The following is a 23,861-nucleotide window of genomic DNA, read 5'->3' as shown; positions in this document are numbered from 1 at the left end:
TAGAGCAGAGGTCCACAATCTGTGGGGTGTGCTTCCCTAAGAGGGTGCAGAGGAACATTTGGGGGGGGGGACACAGCCCAGGCACAGGCGTGGGAACTAGAGTTTCGGGGGTGTAGGTTTTACGTGGGGGTCTCAGCTGCTGGCCCCATGCCCGGGGTTCTGTCTGTGGCCCCAGCCTCAAACCCCTTACCCCTGTCTGGGTCCCCCCTCCCAGAGACACAGCCCTGCTCCCGGTCCCAACTCGGGGGTGAGTCTGGATGGGGTAAGGGGGTTGGCTTTCAGCACCCCCACTATTAAAGTTGCAGCGCCACTGACCCGGCACCCCAGCTGTAGGCCCCCTTACCCCTGTTCGAATCCCCCACTCCTGGAGCCATGGCCCTACTCTCACCTCTGGGGGGGGCCCACACACAGTGGTAAGGGGGGACGCGAGGTAAAAAGTTTGGGGACCACTGACTTTAGAATATCATTTGATGCTTCATACTCCTTGACCGAAGCGACAGCATCTGTTACTAGCTGAAGAAAAGTGAGCTGTAGCTCACGAAAGCTTATGCTCAAATAAATTGGTTAGTCTCTACGGTGCCACAAGTACTCCTTTTCTTATGGCGGGTTAAGATCATCTACTCTTCCCAGTGAAACAGGTTCAGAATAGAGGACTTTCCCTTTAAAGGGGAGAATCTATTTAGCAATCAAACAGATGAACCACTGGAGAAGCTAAAAGAATACATGGTCTACTGCCTAGTTTAAGTTAATTCCTTAATTCTGCTGAGAGAAGAACATCTGCCCCTACATTGAGATACCATAGCTGATCTTCTCTTCCGTCATCATCTTCTTACTATTACACTTTCAGTAGCAACAAAGAGGCAACTATCACAGTTTTTCAGCTTTGTCTGAGTGTCTTTGCTCCAGACACTGGGCAAACCAGTTTGAGGTGTACCATAAATTAGATTTCTGTATTGTTTTTAGCTAGACTTGCCTGTATAATGTAGGGATCGGCAACCTTTGGCATGCGGCCCGTCATGGAAATCCGCTAGCAGGCCAGGACTGTTTGTTTACCTGCAGCGTCCGCAGGTTTGGCCGATCGCAGCTCCCACTGGCTGCGGTTTGTCGTTCTAGGCCAATGGGGGCTACGGGAAGCGGTGGCCAGCACATTCCTTGGCCCACACCGCTTCCTGCAGCCCCCATTTAAAGGTTTAAGACTTCTGGAAAAGCTCACTTTGACACTTTCTTCAGAACAGTTTTTTTTATTTGATCAGAAAGGAATTTTTTTTAACAAAATTAAGCTTCTAAATTGACTGCAGGAACTGTCTCCCTCTGAGGAGCAAATTTTAGAAAGTGTATATTTTGGTATTTGATGCGGGAGGGAGAGGAAGAATGAAAAAATTGTATTTGAGCCTCTTGGAAACCTTGTGAAACTATCATTATTGTAATTAAACCATAATTTTCTTTTAGAACCATGTTTAATCTTACCTCTAATCTATGTTGTGATCTTTATATCTGAGTTTTAGAAAGGTATATGGATACAGAGGGACATTTCTGAATGTTGGTTTCTAAAATATTCATCTGTTCCTGCTACTCATCACTTGAAGTAAAAAAAAAAATAAACAAAAAAACTAATTGCAGTAATTGGTTGTGATGTTATAAATCACTCTTTTTGTTTCTGAATAAGCAGAAGGAGTAGGTAAACTCTTTGCAAACTTATTCTTCCAAATATCTGTAGTAATCAATTTCTCAACCCTTTCTTCTCCTGTGAAGCTTTCCTCTTCTTCTGCCTGGTTTCTAGTACCTTCATGCTATTCCCCCTCCCTCCATCTGCACCCTCATAGTAAAATATAAAGAATTAATAAGGTGTATGCCAGTTGCTCTGATCACTTCCCTTATATGTACATCCTTTTCTCCATCCCTTTATCTTGTCTTTTAGGCCTCGAACTAGCAACCACTTACACGAATGCTTGCTTTTATGCATATGAGTAGTTCCATTACAATCAGATCAAGTATCATAGAATCATAGAATATCAGGGTTGGAAGGGACCTCAGGAGGTCATCTAGTCCAACCCCCTACTCAAAGCAGGACCAGTCCCCAACTAAATCATCCCAGCTAGGGATTTGTCAAACCTGACCTTAAACCTCAAAAGAAGGAGATTCCACCACCTCCTTAGGTAACGCATTCCAGTGCTTCACCACCCTCCTAGTGAAAAAGTTTTTCCTAATATCCAACCTAAACCTCCCCCACTGCAACTTGAGACCATTACTCCTCATTCTGTCACCTGCTACCACTGAGAACAGTCTAGATCCATCCTCTTTGGAATCCCCTTTCAGGCAGTTGAAAGCAGCTATCAGATCCCTCCTCATTCTTCTCTTCTGCAGACTAAATAATCCCAGTTCCCTCAGTCTCTCATAAGTGATGTGTTCCATTCCCCTAATCATTTTTGTTGCCCTCCGCTGGACGCTTTCTAATTTTTCCACATCCTTCTTGTAGTGTGGGGCCCGAAACTGGACACAGTACTCCGGATGAGGCCTCACCAATGTCGAATAGAGGGGAATGATCACGTCCCTCGATCTGCTGGTAATGCCCCTACTTTTACAGCACAAAATGCCATTGGCCTTCTTGGCAACAAGTGCAAACTGTTGACTCTTATCCGGCTTCTCGTCCACTGTAACCCCTAGGACCTTTTCTGCAGAACTGCTGCCTAACCATTCAGTCCCTATTTTGTAGCAGTGCATGGGATTCTTCCATCCTAAGTGCAGGACTCTGCACTTGTCCTTGTTGAACCTCATCAGATTTTTTTTGACCCAATCCTCTAATTTGTCTAGGTCCCCCTGTATCCTATCCCTACCCTCCAGTGTATCTACCTCTCCTCCCAGTTTAGTGTCCTCTGCAAACTCGCTGACAGTCCATGCCATCCTCCAGAACATTAATGAAGATATTGAACAAAACCGGCCCCAGGACCAACCCTTGAGGCACTCCGCTTGGTACCGGCTGCCAACTAGACATGGAGCCATTGATCACTACCCATTGAGCCCGACGATCTAGCCAGCTTTCTATCCACCAACTCCTTTAGCACTCTCAGATGCAGCACATCCGGCCCCATGGACTTGTGCTCGACCAGCTTTTCTAAATAGTCCCGAACCTCTTTTTTCTCCATGTATCTGTGTAAACATTTGTGAAATCAGGACTTAAGGGGGGGCAAACCCATTAGGGAGGTGATTGTTCCTATATGATTGGAAAGAGCTGAGCATTCTTTGGGAATTTGTGGTCTCAATAGTTTTAATATGCAGAAAATGCAGCAATATATAAACAGAATTGTATCTAAAGGAATGTCTTTCTCCAACTTTCCATGCACAATTGGCAGCTCTTTCAAACCTTTGAGAAAAGGCAAACTAAGACATACTCCCCTTTCCCCCTGAACAATGTATTGAGTTGTCTGTCTTAATACACAAAATGTGGATATGTATAAAAATTATATCATTCTAAAACAGAGGCAATGACTTTTCACTTTTTAAATAAATTAGTTGGTAATTTAACTTTAACAATCTTTAACAATCTAGACTCAGGATATGTGATGGTATTTCAGTAATGGAAAACTGTACCCCACAATTTTTTTTAAATAATACTTTGATTGTGTTGGTAAAGAAGATCAGATTATATCCTATTAAGATTGAACTGTCACTGCCATTTCATTTTCTGGTGTAACCTAGTTACTGATTCTCTGTATTATGTCAGTTTCTGCCTGAAGGGAGAGGGATTGGATGGCAACTTTCCAGCTGTAATAGATTACACACCCTATCTGAAGTTCACCCAAAGGTACTTTTTCATCCTGAAAACCTTTTCTTATTTTTCAGCTTCACTTGGTAGTTGGATATTTTGCCTTTTACTTATCTTTTTGAAGTTTATTTGGCTTCCAATATGTTGTGACATTCTGTACTTGGTGATCAGCATGGGATGATGAGCTTTTTATTGCTGTAATACTGTGTGACTTATGAGCTGTGAGCAGTCATGCTGAAATTTTCATCTATACTCAGGTGTTTAATACTTGTGCTAAATTTAAAGAGAAATTACTTTTATCACTGAAGCTTAGACTTTAATTAGAGCCAATATCAGACGGTAGAGCAGCTGTAATCAATGCTTTTTTTCTGTAGGAAGACATGCCAATTACATTTTTCCTTCGTGTGTGTACCTTTTTCTTCATAGTCTGTGTTTTTAATGGCACTGTTCATATAAAGGTGATTAAAAATCACATCTGCACCTATATCTTGTTGACTTCGGTTGCATTTTGTAAAGTCTGTCTATATGTGGTATTAGTTATTTAGCCCTTCAGGAATATCCTGTGGTTACTTGTATGATACCTGGGTTTCTTCAACCAATTTTTAACTATATGGCTTAGCATAATGGTCCTTTTTGACAAAGATCATTGAGTTAATACCTGTATCTGACTGAGAACAGTGAGGCCATCAGTAGCCCCACTCAGCACCTCAAAAGAGCATGGAAATACTGCTATAGATTTTGTTGCTAGACTTAACTGTTTTGAAAAATGGGCGGGAATTAAGATGTCCTCCCATGAAATATTTGATGTACTGTCTCTAAGACACATGGCTGAAAAATAAAATTTCTAATTGTTCTCTAGAGATGAAGATCTCATTAAAGATTTTTTTAATTGCCTAATTGCAAAGTTCAATTTAAGTTAAACGACACAACTATTTTTGACCCAAATCAGTAATAGAATGTGCACACTTGAGAAATACTCACACAAATCTTAAAGAAAACCCTATGTCTGTTCAGGGTCACCACTGTACTGATATAGTCTAATAAGCTTTAATGGGCACCCATGTTTGTCAGAGCAGGGCAGATTCCCTGACTTGTCTTAAAATCAAAACAAATTACACCCCATAGGTACTAGGGCAGTGATTCAAACACTTTTATGTTGATCCTTGATAATGACGCCTAAAAGATCCATAGGTAATGAGTGTTTATAATAGCATGCCTTCAAGAAATATACCAAAAGTGAACTGTTTTAAATTGCATATATGAAGAGAATCATGTAAATACTATGATTTATAGTATTTACAATGCTAAATACTTCTAGAAGAAACCTGAAAAATAAGTGAATTATGGAGAACTCTTACCACTGAAAACTAGCTAAAAGTTCTTGATGATACAGGAGAAAACTTAGTGATAAAGAAAAAGGTAAAGGGATAAGCTAAAATTCTTACCTTTCTGAGTTAATGGCCGCCTCCCCAATTTAGCATAGCAAGATCTTCCTTTTTGTGCTGTCCTACACAGCTGATGACTTCGCAGACACTTTTGGTGGTTGTGAAATAACTTTGTGTTTGCTGAGCATTTAATGACTATCTTGTAAATGCTATTTGTAATATTTAACCTATAGCTTTCTATTACTGATTGATCTATTTATTTATTAAAGAAGGCTTTGCATTTCATGTTTTAAGAGTAGTAGTGCTTCAGTTTCAAGGCAGGTTTTGTATCAGTTAACTGTTTTCATTTGGTTTATAAATTTGGTCCTTCAGTTCTGATAGCATCAGCAGTGATGAAGAAGAGCTAAGGACTCTGGGAAGTAGCGGCAGTGAAAGCAGTACTCCAGAAAATATTGGACCTCCTTTCATCATGGATGAAAACAGTTGGTACAACAAATGCAAAAGGGTAGAACAGAAGTATCGACTCACCTTGGAGCAGAAGGTAAAAAAAATCAGTTTGTGGAGGGATGAGGGTGACGGAACTAATGTGTATTTTTATGTCAAATATTGTCACTGACAAGACATAGGATCCTGTAAACAGGTTTTTTTTCTATTCATATATTTTTGTGAAAACATAACAAATATAGCTATTATTGTGGATAAGGTTAAATATCCTTGAAGTTGGTGGGTTAGATTGCCACACTTTATTTAAGATGGCTGTAAGATACAGTTATACTCCTTTTTATAGTAGCTCCCAACCTAAAACAAGCATATGTGAGTCCACCCAGGAATTTGAACTTATGTAAGTGGAGGGTTTGGGTGGGGAGTGTGGAGAGAGAAGCAGAACCACACAGGAACAGGTATAGAAGACACATGCAGTCTGGACAAGCTGGTTAAAAGAGGCTTGGGGCTGTAAGCAACAAAATTATCTCTTGAGTCTTGGCTCCTCTGTGTTCAAGGAAAACAGAGCTTTGTATATTCCTTGTAAATAAACAAGATTGCATCAAAGGTACCTATTGAAGCACTGGGGATGGGCAGGTGTGGGCCTACCCATTACTAAAGGCCTCCCCCCTCAGCTTAAGGGGAAGAGCTATTGGACCCAGGCATCAATTAATTTTGGGGGATGACAAATGAAAAAATAGGGATGGAAGTGAAGGTCACAAGGATAAAATCAGGGATCCAGAAGGGACCACTGAGCAGAGAACCCCGGACAGCACCCACTTGTCCTTGAAGGTGCCAGGGAAGCAGTGGACACAGCTCAGAGGAACTCTGCCTGGAGATGTGACTTCAGGAGGGTTTGGAAATAGGCCTTTCAGTTGCAGAGCGCTTCCCTGTCCAACTTCCTCCTCCTGGTATCAGAGGTTCCTGATTTCATCACCAGTTTCTCCTTCTAACTGGAGCAACCTGCAAGATCCTGAATTTTTCGCTAGCTGCTCAAGCCAAACAGGGTAACGCTACTTTGTGTTCTTTGGCTTCCATATATTTAAGTACTGATGTGTGCCCTGTCACTATTGAATCTAATAGTTTACATCAAGGTCTCTTAATATCTAGACAGAATAAATAATAATACTTAGCACTTATATAGCCCCTTTTAATTAGAGGATTTCATATTACTTTAAAATAGTCCCTATGAGACCCCAGTGAGGTACAATAAGTAGGAATTTACTATATGCACTTTATTGGTGGATAAACTGAGGCACTGTTAACTCAATTGTCCAAGGTATCACAGTGAATTGATGGCAGATCTGAAAATCTAATGCAGAATTCCTGGTTCCCAGTTTCCATCTCTAGCTAGTAGACTGCATATAAGCTATTGGTTATAACTGGTATAGCTGCATGTCTTGGGACTGGCCTAGCTATCTGAGAGTTGCCGGTTTCACAATCCTTTGTCCTCTTCATCAGATGGCTACATTCTACCAGAACAATTAAAGTGTTGACTAGTCGGGGAGGTTTGTGAGTGTTGGAGATAGTCATTCTTATTTCTTGCAGAAGTAAGTTCCATAGAACTTTCACAAAAGCTGGTCCTAGACTATCAAACAAATCACTTAGAGAGAAATTTAAAACTCTTTGACTTCACTTTGCCTCAGATGCACAACACACACACTCTCTCACAAACATAAACAACAAAAAAATATATAAACTAATCAAGCTATTTCTCCTTCAAACTAGAGAGGGTTAGAGTGTGGAAGGGAAGCGGGGGCAAAATATTTGGAGTTACTCGAATACTATGAAGGCCATAAAAGTACCAGAATTAGGTAGCTTTTCAAAAACAAGACTTAATGCCAAAGGTTTGAAGCGTATTCAGGTGGTTTGCTAGTATAGTGTATGTCCAACCCATTTTACAGCATAATATTTCAGCACTATTTCTGACACAGAATGCTACCCTCAAGAACTGGGCAGTAACACACTGGAAAAAAGAAATGAGACGACAAGTGTGTGAGGGGGGGTGAACGTAAGTGTTCTTGGCTTTAAAAAAAAAAAAAAGGAGAGGGTGTTTGACGTAACAAAACCCAGAAAAGAGAGGAGAGTGAAATAGTGAGACAGACAGATGGAAATAAAATTAAAGCTGATGGGAGAAACAAAGAAAAATTAAGGAGTGAAGGAATGCATAAAGGGAGTGTAACAGGGTTCGCTTACCACTCTGATGCGTCCTCAGCCTGTCTTGGGAATTAACTCTGCAATTGAGTGCGCCTCCTTTGGGTAGTGCATTGCCACTGTGACTCCCGCTCTTGGCTCACGTCTCTCCAAGGACCGTGGCGCCCTCTTCAGTGACACAGCCCTCCAGCCATGCCACACACTGTGCTCCCCCTTTCCAGGGGACACGCAGTCTGCTGTTCAGCCATGTCCTGCCAGTGGCAAACTGCAGTCCACAGTCTAGCCACCTCCCATGTGGCTCCGGCACCCTCTTTACCCTTGTATCAGGGCCTCAGTCTGCAACCCCCGGCAGCCAGCCCCTTGGCCCCTGTTTGCAGCACTGCTGTGTCCAGGGTGCTGGCAGTTCTCTTGGCCCTTTAGGGACACAGTCCTTCCTCCCTGAGCTCCCAGCAGAGAACTGCCTTGCAGCTCATTTTTTATATGGGCCTACTTGGACCTGATTGGCTACTCCTCCCAGCTCTCCTCTGATTGTCTGCCTTTGGCGCAGCCTTACTAGGGCTGCTTTTAACCCCTTTTTGCCAGTGAGGGGCAGCTGCCCCATTACAGGGAGACCTACTATGTTATAAAAAATTCTGCTTAATGGCTTCGTTTAATAGAAGATTTAATGCAAAAATTGTAAATAAAACCCTAGAAAAGTAAAGTATGGGAAATAACAAAATTTATAGAGGTGCGTGGTGTGCAGATAGTCTGGGGAAGGAAAACCATAGGGCTATACCTGCTCCACTAAGCACTCCCTTAGTGGAAAGAGAGGGATAAAGGTGGATGTTCATATTGCAAATGATAGAGTCCCAGCCTAGCAGCTGGGACTCAACATTCTACTCCAGTGCAGTCCCTTGCCCCTGCTTTCAAAAGGAAGTAGAATCATGGGTTGAAACAGGGCAAGCTATATAGAATAAAAAGATGAAGTGAAATTGTTTGGCTATGTCTTTGCTATTTCCCACCATTGCTAACACCAGTCCAACTCTACCACTCCTAGCAATACCACCACCATTAGGATAGCTAGAGCTCCTGTAAGCTCCACAATGTTTAACACCATGATACCTAGCACAGATCAGAGCAGTTCTAAGGATGCATCTACACTGCAGCTCGGAGGTATAATTTCCAGCTCTACACGTTCTAGTTCTGATTGAGTTAGCACGCTAAAAATAGCATTGTGACTGTGGCACGAATGGCAACTCTGGCTAGCTGCCTGGGTGTACTCTTGTCCAAGGTCTGAGATCCTAGGTCTGTACTTGGGTGGCTAGCCTGTGCTGCTGTGGCAATGCTGCTATTTTTAGCAAGTTAGCTTGATCAGAACTAGCGCATATATGTCTACCCAAGTGGGAATTACACATCCCAGCTGCAGTGTAGACGTACCCTAAAGTATCACGTAGCCTGGCATGAGGAATATGTCTACACTTTGAGCTGGAGGTGTAATTTGCAGCTTGAGGAGACATACTTGCACTAGATCTGATTGAGTGAGTGTGCCAAAAACAGAGTGCAGCAGTGGTGAGAAGGACTAGCTGCCCCAAGTGTGTGCCTAGCATCTTGAATGTGTATGTACTCGGGGAGGGGGTGGAGTTGGGGCAGGTACTTTGGGGAAGGGGTTGGAATGGGTGGGCAGGGGTGGTGCCTCATGGAAGGGGTGGAGTGGGGGCGGGATGGGGATGGGGGCAGAAGGGGGTCGAGCACCCACGGGAAAGAGGGGAAGTCAGCGCCTATGACACTAGCTCAATCTTAGCTAGCACAGGTACATCTCCTTGAGCTGGAATTTACAGATATACCCTAACACAGTACTTTCGTTTATACTAGTGGCTCATCTGTACTACAACTGTTAGTTACAATAGTGGGGAATTTTTTTTTTTTTTTTTTGGACCCAAAAAATTGCTCTCCCAGCAACATAGAAGTGCCAGTGTGGACAGTACTTGCTGTGCAACTTATGTTGCTCAGCATTGGGGGCGTTTTTTCCACGCCCCTGAGTGACATAAGTTATACCAACAAAAGTAGTAGTGTAGACATAGCCAATGAGTATCAGGGTTGTCTTCAGAGGAGCTGGAAGTATAATTTCCAGCTTAGGTAGACGTACCTTTGTTAGCTCCAATGGAGGTAGTGCACTAAAAATAGAAGTGTGGCTGTGGCAGCGTGAGTTGAAGGATGGGCTCGCTACCCTGAGTATAATCCTGTCTGAAACCCTAAGTATGTACTCGAGGTTGCTACATGTCTATTTTTAGTGAGCTAACTCAATCAGAGCCAGTGAAGGTGTGTCTGTTTGTTTGATCTGGAAATTACACCGCCAGCTCCACTGTGGACATACCCTCATAGAGAAACTAGGCACAGTGTGCATTCATTCTCTCTGCTTTTTGACTTTTTTTCTTTTGTAAAATTGTGTGGTGGTGGCGTTCCAAAATGTTTGGTATACCAATTTCTAACTGTAACATTATTTTTACATCTTTAGATCTTTCAGGTTTTTAGCTATTCATCTACATTATATCAAAACTATTGTTTGCTTTTTTAACATAAATATAGAATTATTAGTCTCTCAGTGTTGCTGGGTAGTCTGTTCTGTTTGCTGTCTCAGATTACCTTGGCTACCGTATTTCTTCTTAAATTTTGATAACCAGAACTAGACACCACACTTTTAAATCATGTCTACGGCGTCCGTATCTCCTTTGTTTTGTAATTAATTCCTCTGTTTATACATCCAGTTATGTTCGCATGTAAGCTGCAAAAAAAAAAAAAAAAAAAAAGCACAGCACTCCTGCTTTTCTTACATGCTGTTCTTCAGGTATTTCCTTGCTAGCTTCCTCTAGTTCTATTTAATTGAGAAAGTAAACATTATTGTCTACACTTGGAAAGCCTTATTCTATGCACGTTTCTAAGCTCTTCTTTGAGTGATGTCTTTGTGGGTGCTCCACTGTAGGTGTGCAGCACTCCCTATGCCTGGGATTGGATATCTTTATCATCAGTGCCTGTCGAACAGCACATGTGTACCTTTCCATTCTCATGCTGTGAGTGGGACTTGTGTATATATAGTTGTGTGCGGTCCAACTGCATCCCTCTTCCCCCTCCCCCCGCCAGTTCCTTCTCTACCACCTTTTGGTCTGGGACGGCTCTGCTGTGGATTCCTGCTTCTCTTTTTTTCCTCATTAGAATAGTGGCTTACTTGTCAGTTGTAGTGTAGTTTAGTTCTTCTTCTTCTTCTTTCCTCTAGCAAAAGAGTTTTTTTTGTTTTTGCTTTACCTTTATTGTTAGACTAGTTTAGACTAGTCTAACAATAGACTAGTTTTCGTTTCCCTGCTTCCCACCCTTCCTGACCAGGAAGCTTTTTTCCTCACCCTTATGCCTGGGTCTCCCAGGTTTAAGAGGTGTTTTTCTTGTTGGGATGCCTTCCCAGTAGCAGATGGCCACCCACAGTGTTTTTGGTGTCTGGGAGAGGGATGCATCCCACAAAAGTGTTCTCACTGTCATGACTTGACTGCCAGGGGCTGAAAAGACCAGAACATTCAGTTATGACTTCTCCTCATGGAGAAATCACTACGTCCAGCATCTGACCCAGGCCCGGACTCTCCCCCATGTGGAGGTCATCCGCCGATCCTTATGCTCTGCCAGGTCATCTGCCAATCCTTATTTCCCACGTTCCTCTAAGAGGAAGTTGTCTCTTTCTCACTCTGATGAGAAGAAATGGGCTCCTTCCTCACACTTTGAGGCACAGCCTGCCAGAACACCTTCCCATGTAAGGTCAGTCACTTCAACATCATCTGATAGGGGATATAGCTCCAGGGCCCATCTGAGTACCTCCAGGATGGGCATGAAACAATGGTCTTAGGACCCGTAACTGGGCAGATCTACAGCCCTTGGTGCCATCTCTCAGTTCTGGAGACTGAGGCAGACTGACTTTGAGAGCTACGGCACCAACAAAACCACTGGCACCGGTGTCCTTTTTGGCACTGCCAAAGCAGTAGGCACCACTGAAGCCTTCAGTACAGAGCAAATTCTTGGCATCACCGAAACTGCTGGAACTGACCAAGTCTTCAGCTCCACCTGTTGGCTGTTCAAGAGAATGCATCTCTTCCTCGCATCAAGTCATGCGCTGGTACCGATGCTGCTCCTACCTCTTCTCCAGAAATTCAGATACCCTAAAGACCTGCTTGTATCTGACATGACTGAGTCACCTCTGCTCACACACAACTTCCCTCCACTTCCACCCTTCTCTCTGGACTCATAACATTCCTCCCCCTCCCCACCGAGGATGGCACCTCTTCCCCAGTGATGAGGAAGAGTGCTCCATTGTGCTCTCTTATTCGAGACAGGCTTTCTAATGACTTCATCTACACAACCTCATTATTCGCAGTCCATATCTAGACCACAATCCTGGTATGGACCACTGTGGATGCAACCACATGTTCCACTCCCTCCACATGGGTACCCATGTGGGCCATGTACATGGCACAGTTCGGGAAGCCTTCCATGGAGCAAAGCCGGAGACCTACACCTTTCCCTTCTCCATCGGTCTCTCACCCACCAGAGACCGAACCTCCCCCGGTACTGGGTGAGGCGGAAGAACAGGAGGAGGAAGCTCCACCAATACTAAATTTCTCTTCTTCGTCTTCCCCTAATAGCGTCGTCATGCTCCTATCTCCTGCTGCTGATGACTGCAGGCACTTTCAAGATTTATTGCATGGGATTGCTGACTCCCTCCAGATTTCTTTGGAGGAAGTGAAAATCATCCGCATAAATTGCTCGATATCCTGCACCCATCTTCTTCCTCCAATATTGCCCTATCAACGAGGCTTTTCTCAATCCCACGAAAGTGCTCTGGCGGACCGCAGTGTCCATCCTTCCGACCTGCAAACGGGTAGACAAAAATGTGGAATTTCTTTTCTCTCATCCCACCCCAAATTCTATAGTAGTTAATGCAGTGCAAGAGAGAGGATGACCATATGAATCTTGATCTTCCCATCGGGATAGAGACTAGAAATGCTTAGCTTTATGCGGACACAAGACTTATTCGTCTGCCACATTCCAATTTTGAATATCTAATTAGGAGGCTCTTATGCTCAAGTACAACTACCTCAACTACTCCAAAATAGAGGAATTCTGCCATAACCTTCCTGAGACGTAGAAAGAACAATTCCAGGCACTTATATCTGAGGGACACCTCCTGGCCCATATAACCCAACAAGCCTCATTAGACTCTGCGGATATAGCTGCCTGCTCCATTGCAACTGCTGTATTCATGAGGCATGTGTCTTGGCTGCACCTCTCAGGCTTTTCTAAGGAGGTACAAACCACAGTTGAAGACTTACCCTGTGAAGGTCCCAAACTATTTGTGGAACGTATGGATGATTCCCTACACTCCCTTAAAGACTCCTGAGTTAGCGTCTGCTTCCTCTGCATTTACACACCAGCACCAAAGAGACTCCCACTGCTGACCACCGCAGTACACTCCTCTGTGGCACTGTGACTCTCAGTGCCGACAAAAGCCCCGTACAAAACGTAGGCCACTATTCAAGGAGCTACCTCTCATGAAACTCCAGCCAAGCAAGAATTTTGAAGGTGTGGTCAAGGCCCCAAGAAGCCTCCCCCTGTTCCAGTCATACCAACCATCTTAGACATCCCACCAGTTTGGCGACCAATTAGCTCCATTCTTTCCGTCATGGAGACTAATTACCTTGGACAAGTGGGTTCTAGAGATCATCAGGGAAGGATACTCTATCCCTTTCCTATCTATCCTGCTCTGCCACACTCCTTTCCTGTCCTTCAGGGACCCCTCTCATGAACCCATTCTACAAGAAGAAATATCATCATCTTCTGCAGCTGGGAGCCATAGAACCAGTTCCTTCCCAGCATAGAGGAAAGGGTTACTATTCCCATTATTTTCTGATTCAGAAGAAATCCGGTGTCTGGTGGCTGATGCTGGACCTTCGAAACCTATACAAATTGGTCAAACTGTAATGCTTCAAGATGGTTACCCTCTCTACCATTATCCTAGCACTGGAACAGGGGCATTGGTTCTTGGTCCTTGACTGCCAAGATGCGTATTTCCATATCGCAATAAAACCCTGCCATATCGCAATAAAACCGGAGATACCGACCATTGTCAGTATAAGGTACTGTCTCTTGGATTGTCAGTGGCCCCTTATGTATTTTCCAAAGTCCTTGCAGTAGTCAGTGCCTACCTAAGGAAACAGGGCATCATAATCTTTCCATACTTAGACAACTGTCTCCTCAAGCCCCCATCCAAAGCCAAAACCCTTTGCACCATACAGATCCCGATGGACCCCTTCATGAATCTAGGCCTCCGTGTGAACTTGGAGAAGTCTACTTTAATACTGATACAACACCTGGAGTTCATCGGTGCACAACTAGATGCCATACAAGCCAGAGCTTTCTTTCTACCTCCCAGATTCTCATCTACAGTGGATCTTGTATTCAAGGTACAAGCCTGTCCCCAGATCTCTGCCAGAACTTGTCTCCAGCTACTAGGACACATGGCAGTCACCACGTTCATGGTAAAGCACTCATGGTTACACATGCAATGTCTTCAGGTGTGGCTCTGTACAGTATATGTCCCTCACAGTCTCAGCCTCCACAAGCTGTTATCCATTCTGAGGATGGTCAAGGACTCATTATTCTGGTGGACACAGCCCAAGAACATCTGTGTTGGGGGTTCCTTTCTTTCAGCTGGTGCTGACCATGATTCTAACAACCGATGCCTCCTTAATTAGTTGGGGAGCACTGATTCACACTCCGACAGTATAGGGCAGATGGTCTTTAATTGAATCCACCTTACATGTCAACCTCCTACAGCTATGGACGGTTTGCAATACCTGCCGACATTTCCTCCCACTGATTGCACATCGCACCATCAGAGCTATGACTGACCATATCACCTGCTCAGAGGCACTGAAATTATGGAGCTGGTGTATCCAACATGACATCACCATCTCAGCTGCATACTTCTCTGGACACCAGAACACCACTGCAGACTCATTGAGCAGGAGATTCTCCAACGATCACGAGTGGGAACTGGATATGTGAATCCTTTAGCTTATATTAAACCACTGGGGATTCCCCAACATAGATATTTTTGCCACACCACAAGATGCCTGATGCCCTCAATTCTGCTCGAGAGTGGGACTGGGAGACTGATTTTAGGGAGACGCATTCCTCATCACATGGGATGCTCTAGTGCCTTCCCTCCCTTCTCCCTTCTGTTTTGAGTACTCCGCAAGGTTCAGAGGGACTGAACCCATATCATCCTTATAGTTCGAACATGGCCAGGACAGATCTGGTATACTTACCACCTCCGCATGATGGTATGCCGACCAATGTCTCTCCATCTAATTCCACTACTCATTTCATAGGATGGGGTTGTATCCTCCATCCCAATCCACAGATTCTCCACCTCAAAACCTGGTTCCTCTGTGGTTCTGGGATTCGGAAATAACCTGCTCAGACAGTTAAACTGATACGCTTGAATAGTAGGCACAACACGACTAGACGTGCTAACCTTCACAAATGGACTAGGGTCCAATGCTGGTGCGCCTCCCATGAGGTTGATGCAATAAGTGCTCCACTGTCTCTTAGCCTGGACTATATTTTACACCTTAAACAATCAGGGTTCTCCACCAGCTCTGTTCACGTGCATTTGGCAACCATCACCACTTTTCACTGCCATCTTCACACACCCACTCACAAAACGTTTCTGGAAGGGTTTCCATAATCTTTATCTTCACGCATGAGATCCGACCTGGCCTCATCCTATGCTTTCTTGCTAGACCGCTGTTTGAACCGATGGCAATGTGTTCCTACGTTCACTTATCAATGAAAATGGCCTTTCTTGTCACTATCACCTCTGCCTGATGGGTCAGTGAAATTGGGGTCCTTATGGCATATCCCCCATACACACTTTTTTATAAAGACAAAGTTTTATGTTCCATCCACTTCCCAAATTTTTGCCTATGATTCCATCATCTTTCCATTTTAATCAACCTACCCACCTTCCTTGCTTCTTTCTGAATCCTCACAGCAACCAACAGGAGGCAGCACTGCACACCTTGGACATCAGGCGAGCATTAGTCTATGTGGACAGAACTAAACATTTTAGAAAATCACCACATTTTGTTCCTTTCAACAGCAAAAAGATCCAAAGTCTCAGCCATCTCTAAACAACACAGGTCCAACTGAATCTCGCAGTGTATACATCTGTCTTAACTACACAATTGGCAACCTCCTACTGCAATTAGAGCACATTCCACCCGCTCGCTTTCCACCTCCAATGTTTTCTCAATAATGTCCTCACCGATGACCTTTGCAAAATGGCAGACACTGGCCCATCACTGTCATGGATTTCCCCTGTGGTGCCACCTGGAACTAGGGTACCACTGAGCCCTCTGACTCACCAGCCTGATCTGCCTCTCACACTGTGCTGCAGTGACAAGCTGCAGACCCACTCCCGGTTCTACACTTCCACCAGCATTCACTCAGGCAGGGACACACCCAGCTGCAGTTACATGCAGGCTGACCAGCCACTGCATAAACCAACAATAGAGAGGCTACAGCCAAAATAACTGCCAGCTTCCCAGCCTAGCACCCCAGAGCTGTACCATCCTGCCCTGGTCAAAACCCTGATCAGTATGAATTTGTCTAGTTTGCCTCCCCCTCAATGTGGAGAGGAAATGCAACAGCTTTTGCCCTTAAGCTAAACTTTCCAAGCACTTCATTCAAACTCACTGGTTTAGATAAAGCAGAAACAAGTTTATTAACTACAAAAGATAGATTTTAAGTGATTATAAGGGATAGCAAACAGATGAAGCAGGTTACCTAGCAAATAAACAAAAATGCGAGCTAAGCTTAATATACTAGATAGATTGGATATGAATTAGCAGTTTGTCCCCCTGACTGATGATACAAGCAGGTTTGCAGATTCTTAAGATACAAGCTGCAGTTGCTTTGCAACTTGGGATCCCCAGGTTTCAATACACAGGCTAGAAATCCCTTTAGCCTGAGTTCAGCACTTCCCCCAGTTCAGTCTTTGTAACTTAGTGTTTCCAGAAGTTTTCTTGGGTGGGGGGTGAAAAACAACCAGTAATGTCACTCCCTGCCTCACATAGCTTTAGCATATGGTGGAAATCCTTTGTTCCAAACTCCGTTCCCAGACCAGCCTGTGGAAAAACACAGGCCCCCAAAATGGAGTCCAGAGTCATGTTGCCCCTGCAGACTCATAGCAGCCATTGCTTACAGGCTGGCCGAAACATCCACAGGAAGGCTCACCAGGTGGGGAATAAGCTTCTCCTATGCCTGTTGTTTCCCTAATGGCCCATTACCCTGAATGGGTCCTTCACAACCAGCTATTTAGACTAGAAGCATTTTGCCTAGTGGGCGTCACCCAGGTGCGACTACATGTGAAATAGATACATAGTCAATATTCATAATGTCAGATACAAAAATGATGGATGCATACAGATAGGATAATCATATCCAGCAAATCATAACTTTTCCAATGACTCCTTAATGCCCTGTCTTGTACAAAATGCCTCATAATTATTGCATAATCATATCTTAACATCACTATGAAGAATATGGGATGCAGTGTCTCAATCACTACGCCATTTCTCGTGATGCCACAGCAGACACTCTCCTGGGACTTACTGTTCTATTATCTTCAGTAAATGCTCCTCCGAAGCACCAGCCTTCCAATTAGGGGGCACCGCTTTCGGGTCATCTATAGTGGAGCACCCATACCGGACATCAGTCGAAGAGAAGTTTGCTCACCCTGTGCAGTAACTGAGGTTCTTCGAGATGTGTCCCCCTATGGGTGCTCCACTACCCAGCCTCCTCTCTGGTTCGGAGCTGCCACATGAGCTCTGCGGCAGAGAACAAACTGTGGGGGCGCTTGGACTGCACAGTGCTAGATATATGTCCTGCTTATGGCGCGAGAGGGGGAAGGTGCGCATGTGTGGTCTGATGCGCATTGCTGATGAAGATCTCTGATTCCAGGCACAGGGGGCGCTACTGCACCTACAGTAGAGCACTCATAGGGACACAGATCTCAAAGAACTTCAGTTACTTCACAGGGTGAGTAACCTTCTCTTCTTGTGTTTTCCTGCCCTATACCTTTTATTTGTATATTGAGTGTTCATTACAAGTGATAAATATTACCTTCTGTATTGCTGGTTCCATGCTTAATTTAGTACTATGAAGCTTTTCTTTCATTTCTTCTTTTTTTGTAGAAGTTGAATTGCAAATATTTTATGTCTGATCCCATCGACTTACTGTGTAGCTTGACTCTGATTCTTTTATATACCTTCAGTGTCTCTGGCAACTGTTACTTAAGTAATAGAGTTGTAATCAATTTCTGGTGAGGGTGGTTTTTTTGTTTTTCTTTTTCAGCATTCATCCATCAGTCACAGTTTCTTGATCATTTATCTAATTTATCTCTTCCTCCATTTGCTGCTTCCACTTCATGGAACATGGATCGATTGTTCAAACAAGCCATAATAACTCATAAGATGCTCTTATATTGTGTCAGGGACCACTATGCTCCAATTAAGTTACGTTCATGTCCGCTCACTGTAATTTAATAAAGTAAAAAATAAACAGGAAAACTCTGTCCTATGCAGCAAAATATGAACATATTAATTTGTAACTTTTGTTCTTCTTTGAGTAGTGTCCCTACGAGTGCTCCACTTTAGGTATGTTTGCACCCCCTGTACCTTTGATTGGAGATTTATCATAGCAATATCCATAGGACCCATACATGCATGTTACTCAGTCTCATGCTCTGTGCCATTATTATATAGCACTGTGTGGACAAACTGCCCCCAATTCCTTCTCAACCACCTCAGCCTGAGACTGAGCCTTTGCAGTTGTCTGCATGGAGGTTTACCTCAACTGTGTCCCCTTAACTCTTTTAGTAGTTGGTTTATTATAGTTGTTCTTAATAGTAATCCGTAGTTTAGTTCAGCTGTAGTAGAATTTTTTTTTTAAAATATATGGATAGTTTCTCTCTCCTGGGAGCTTTACTTTACTGGGAGGATATAATATACCCAGTTCTCCCAGTTACCATTGCTGGGAGGCAATCCTGGTGAGTGACAGACACTACTGGTGCATCAATTGTCTGGGGGAATCTCATAATTCCCAAAAGTGCAACTTCTATCTGGCATTAAAATCTAGAGCCAGAAAACCAGGGAGATCACACTTCGACTTCTTATTGCTGCTTCTCGCCTCTGACCCAGGCCAGAGGTCCCCACCCCACACTCACTTCACTGGTCTCCGAGTAAGTCTTCTGCCTCCACTGTCTCTGAGCTCCACTCCTCCAGGGCATCTAAGAGGAAGACTCAAGATTGCTCCCATAAGATTCCTAAAGACCATCTCCCAAGTTCTCCAGGAAGAGATTCAACCTTGAAGAAGTCTCCAGTAACTCCAGCCACTTTGGCACCCATTGCTCTCTGACCTAGTACCTATGAGGCTGCTGGTTTCTTTGGTACCGAGGGCACTGTTAGACCTAATGACTTGTGACAGAGATAGACAGCCATCATCACCCTCCCTCTCTAGGAGACCAGAACTGCAGGAAGAAACCTTTGATAAACAGAAAGCTAGCACTGATGAAGACGTCTCTCCATTGGCCAACATTATTTCTTCATCCCCAGATGAAATAATTATGCCACCTCCTCCATCCCTGATTTTAAACAGTGTCAGGCACTGGTCAAGAGAACTGTGGACTTTTTGCAGATACCTCTTAAGGAGGTTAAAGAACAACACTGTAAGTTGCTTGACATCCTCCATACATCTGCCTGCATTGCCTTGCCTGTTAATAAGGCCTTACTGGACCCTGCAAAGGTTACCTGGCACACCCTGGCCACAATTCCACCTACATGCAAAAGAGCAGATAAGAAATATTATGTTCTGTCTAAAAGGTCTCAGAATTTTTACTTCTCGTCCCTCTTCTAACTTTTTGGTGGTCAATGCAGAAGGCAGCACCACGCTAAATCTACGCCCTATGACAAGGATCATAAGTGCCTTGACCAGTTTGTTAGAAAATTGTGTTCATGAGCTACTTTACAATTCAGAATTGCCAACTACCAGGCATTAATGGCGCAATACAGTCTTACAAATTATACCAAGTTGAACTCTTTTATTCAGCACCTACCTGCTGAAATTATTGTGGAAGGCCATCTGCTCACCAGAATGTATTTGTAGGCCTCCCTTGACACTGCTGATACTGCCACCTGTTCGATCACTACAGAAGTAGTTATGAGATGGACCTCCTGGCTCCAGCTCTCAGGATTTCCAAAGGAGGTCCAAATTATGATTGAAGACCTACCCTTTGATTGTATTTAACTGTTCACTGACAGCATGAATGAATCTCTGCGCCTGTTAAAGGACTCCAGGATACTTTTGTATTCTCTCGGGATCTATACACCTGCCAACAAGAGAGAGTTTAATAAGTCCCAGATGGTGCAAAGATCCCATCCCGCCCAATTCTTGAGCTCCCAGAGATCATACAAACCTCAACATAAGAGACAGATTCCAGTCAAGAAAACCACTTGCTTCTCAACCTTTGAACTCACAGCCTTCCATCTACAAGCACAAATTTTGGGAGGTTGGTCAAGGTCCTGAGTTACCATTCCCATTCTTACCAGCTGCATCAATTCATCTGCTTTCCTCCCTTCAATGACCGCCTTTACCACTTCCAGCAGGTATGGACAAGTAAGTTTTGGAGATCATCTCTACAGGGCATTCCATCCACTTTACTTGTCTTCCACCTGTCAGCCTTCTTCCCCATCCATCTTCAACCACTCCTCTCACGAGAACCTGCCATGACAAGGAATAGACACTCTCATATACTTTTGGGAGCTATATAACCCATTCCCATGCAGCACAGAGGGAAGGGGTTTTACTCCAAGTATTTCCTAGTTCAAAAAAAAATGGTTGAAGACCCATCCTAGATTTAAGGCTGTTAAAGACCTTTGTGAAGGCGCACAAATTAAAAATAGTGACACTTGCAGCAATAATTCTATCACTGGACCTAGCGGATTGGTTCTCAGCCCTCAACCTTCAGGATACACATTTTCATATAGCGATCCACCCATCTCACAAATGATTTCTATGTTTTACTGTCAGTCTGGACCATTTTCAATACAGGGTGCTCCCTTTCAGCCTATCATCTGCCTTAAAGGTCTTTTTGAAGGTCATGTCAGTAGTAGTGGCACACCTCCACAGAAAAGGAATTTTAGCGTTTCCTTAACTAGAAAATTGGCTTCTGAAAGGTGGCTCCCTGGATGTAACTTCACAGGCGACTTGTGAGGCCATAGACCTCTTCCTCAAATTGGGTCTACAATTGAACTTTCAAAAATCCTCCTTGGATTAATTCTAAACAATTAGAATTAATAGGAGTTTATCTCAATTCAGTAGCAGCAAGAGCCCACCTCTCAATGCACAGATTCATGGCCCTATCCAACACAGTCAGCACAATCCAGATTATCCCTCAAACCCTGGCCAAGAACTGTCTTCAGCTGTTGGGACGCATGTCAGCTGGTACTTTCATTATAGACCATGCAAGACTCGGAATGCAGTGCCTTCAAAGGTGGCTCATGACTGTTTATTTACCCAACAAAGTCTAACTACATTACTTTCCCCACCCACCTGTGTCAAGGAATCTTAGTTGGTGGAAAAACCTTCACATGTGTGCAGGAGTCACTATCGCCCGCCCTTCCCCAATTATCACAACGGATGCATCCCTGCTGGGTTGGGAAGCACATGTGGACATTCACATGGCCCAGGCCAGGTGGACACCTCAAGAAACCACTCTGCACATCAGCCTCCTGGAACTCAGGGCAGTCACATATGCCTGTCTCCAGTTTCTACCACTAATCAGGGCAAACACATAAAGGGACACATGAGGGACAACATGTCATGCATGTGCTATATCAACTGCTAGGGCAGGGCAAGATTCTGCTCCCTTGGCACAGAGGCTGTCAAGCTTTGGAATTGGTGCATATGCAATCAGGTCATCATCACAGCAGCTTACCTTCCAGGAGTTCAGAATGGGACCGCAGAGAAACCTTAGCAGGCACTTCTTTCAAGACCATGAGTGGGAAATAGATCCCATCATACTGCACCACATATTCCAGCAGTGATGCACCTCTCAAATAGATCTGTTCACCATGGCAATAAACAAGAAAAACACCTAGTTCTGCTTCAGAGGTGATCACTGATCCTTGGGGGTTGCCTTTCACCTTTGATTGTCGGCTCTATTGTGTTCCCCACCCCCACCCCAAACTCCTCTAATATCCAAAGTTCTACTCAAATGAAAAAGGCCAGAGTTATTCTAACAGTTCTGACTGGGCCCAGACAAACATAGTTCCCTTGCTTGATACAGATGGCCATTTACTCATTGATCACTCTCCAGGCCTCTGCTCTCATAGGAAGGTGGGAAGATCCTTCACTCCAATCTCAGATTTATTTGTCTCAAAGCGTGGTTGCTCAGTGGTTAACGGGATTAGAAACAACCTGCTCAGAGGAAGTAAAAAGAGTGCTATTACACAGCAGAAAATGATCTACGCACTACTCTTACTTACAAAAATGGACAAGATTTGCCTGCTGGTGTGACCTCAAACACATTCCACCAACAACCGTATCTGTGCCAGATATACTGAACTGCACCTTAGAACTAAAAACTTGGAGTTCTTGCTTAGCTCCATTAGAATCCACCTACCAACCATCATGGCTTTCTATTCTCCAGTAGATGGTTATTCCGTAATTGTCTACCCAACAACAATGAGGTTCCTCAGGGGGCACAAAAATCTCTTTCCACTAGTCCTCCTCTAGTTTGGGACCTCAGTCTGGTTCTTAAATGCCTTCCAAGATCACCATTTGAACTGATGGCTTCCTGCTCTCTCCGCCATTTTTTTCAGATAGGCATTATATTCACTTGACAAGTTGGGGAAGTAAAGGCCTTTATGGCATACCCACCTTTCACAGTATTTTTCAAGGACAAGGTCAACAGTATGACCACATCCCAAGCTTTTACAAAAAATATCTTCTGAGTTCCATATTAACCAATCCATTCATCTTCTGGTCCTCCACCCTAAACCTCACCTAAGCAAAGAAGAGGTGCAGTTATACATTTGATGTTAGGAGAGCCCTGGCCTTCTATCTTGATAGGTCTAAACCTTTCAGAAAGACTCCCAAATTATTTGTCTTGATTGCAGACAGATCAAAAGGGTCTGGTCTCTAAACAAAGACTTTCCAACTGGCTGACTGCGTAATATTCAAGCACCCTCAAACACACACACTCATTCTAAGCCTCTACAGCCTTTCACAATAATGTTCCCATCATTGAAATATGTAGAGCCATGACTTAGACCTCTATAAATGTTTGCTGAGAATTATGCAATAACTCATGACCTAAGCTGCGCAGCTGCCTATTTAGTACTGTGCAGGCGCTCAGGAAACCAAACTGGGGACCTCCTGCAGATGGGGGAGGGGCGTCCCTCCCCCAGCACCCAACCTGCCGTGGCTGGGGCATCCCTCCCTCGGCTCCATCTCTGCTGCGGTCCGGACCTGCTGGGGTGGACTGGCCCAGCCCCAACCAGGCCCACACTACCAGAATGGCCCAGGGCAGCCCTCCCCTGGCCCAGACCTGCTGGGGCTGGGGGAGGAGCGCCTATCCTGCAGCCCCAGCCCCAGAGCTCTGGGGCGGGGAGAGGCGCCTCCCTACACAGCCCAGGTTCTACTGCAGGGAGAGAGAGCTGGGGGGAGTTCTCTCCCCCCGCTGTAGCCCCGGAGTACTCTCCTGTACCCTGGTCCCCTCTCAGAGCCTGCACCCGCAGCCAGAGTGCTCACCCCCTGCACCCAACCTTCTGCCCCAGTCCTGAGCCCCCTCCCACACTCCGAACCCCAACCATGGCCCAGCCCCCTCCTCAACCCCACCACATGAATTTGTTGTGTGTCACACATCACCTCCATAGTGGTGCACATAACTAAATTCATTCCGCACATGGGTGGGAAAAATTAGAGGGACACTGCTCAGG

General features: G+C 44.4%; 1 protein-coding gene across 4 annotated transcripts in view; it reads left to right on the top strand.

The window, feature by feature from the left end:
• RUNDC3B (RUN domain containing 3B) overlaps positions 1-23,861 on the top strand; it is a 147,139-nt gene that overhangs the window by 74,907 nt on the left and 48,371 nt on the right. For all 4 annotated transcript variants that reach the window (XM_084621962.1, XM_084621960.1, XM_084621961.1 and 1 more), the window contains exons 6-7: positions 3,722-3,802; positions 5,521-5,689. In XM_084621962.1, the coding sequence (XP_084478088.1) occupies positions 3,722-3,802; positions 5,521-5,689 (250 nt within the window). The remainder of the gene's footprint in view (positions 1-3,721; positions 3,803-5,520; positions 5,690-23,861) is intronic.

This window comes from Lepidochelys olivacea (assembly GCF_965140295.1).
Source record: "Lepidochelys olivacea isolate rLepOli2 genome assembly, chromosome: 2".
Classification (NCBI taxonomy): Eukaryota; Metazoa; Chordata; order Testudines; family Cheloniidae; genus Lepidochelys; species Lepidochelys olivacea.
Note: the sequence above shows the minus strand (reverse complement) of the source record. Positions and strands in the feature narration are given on the sequence as shown.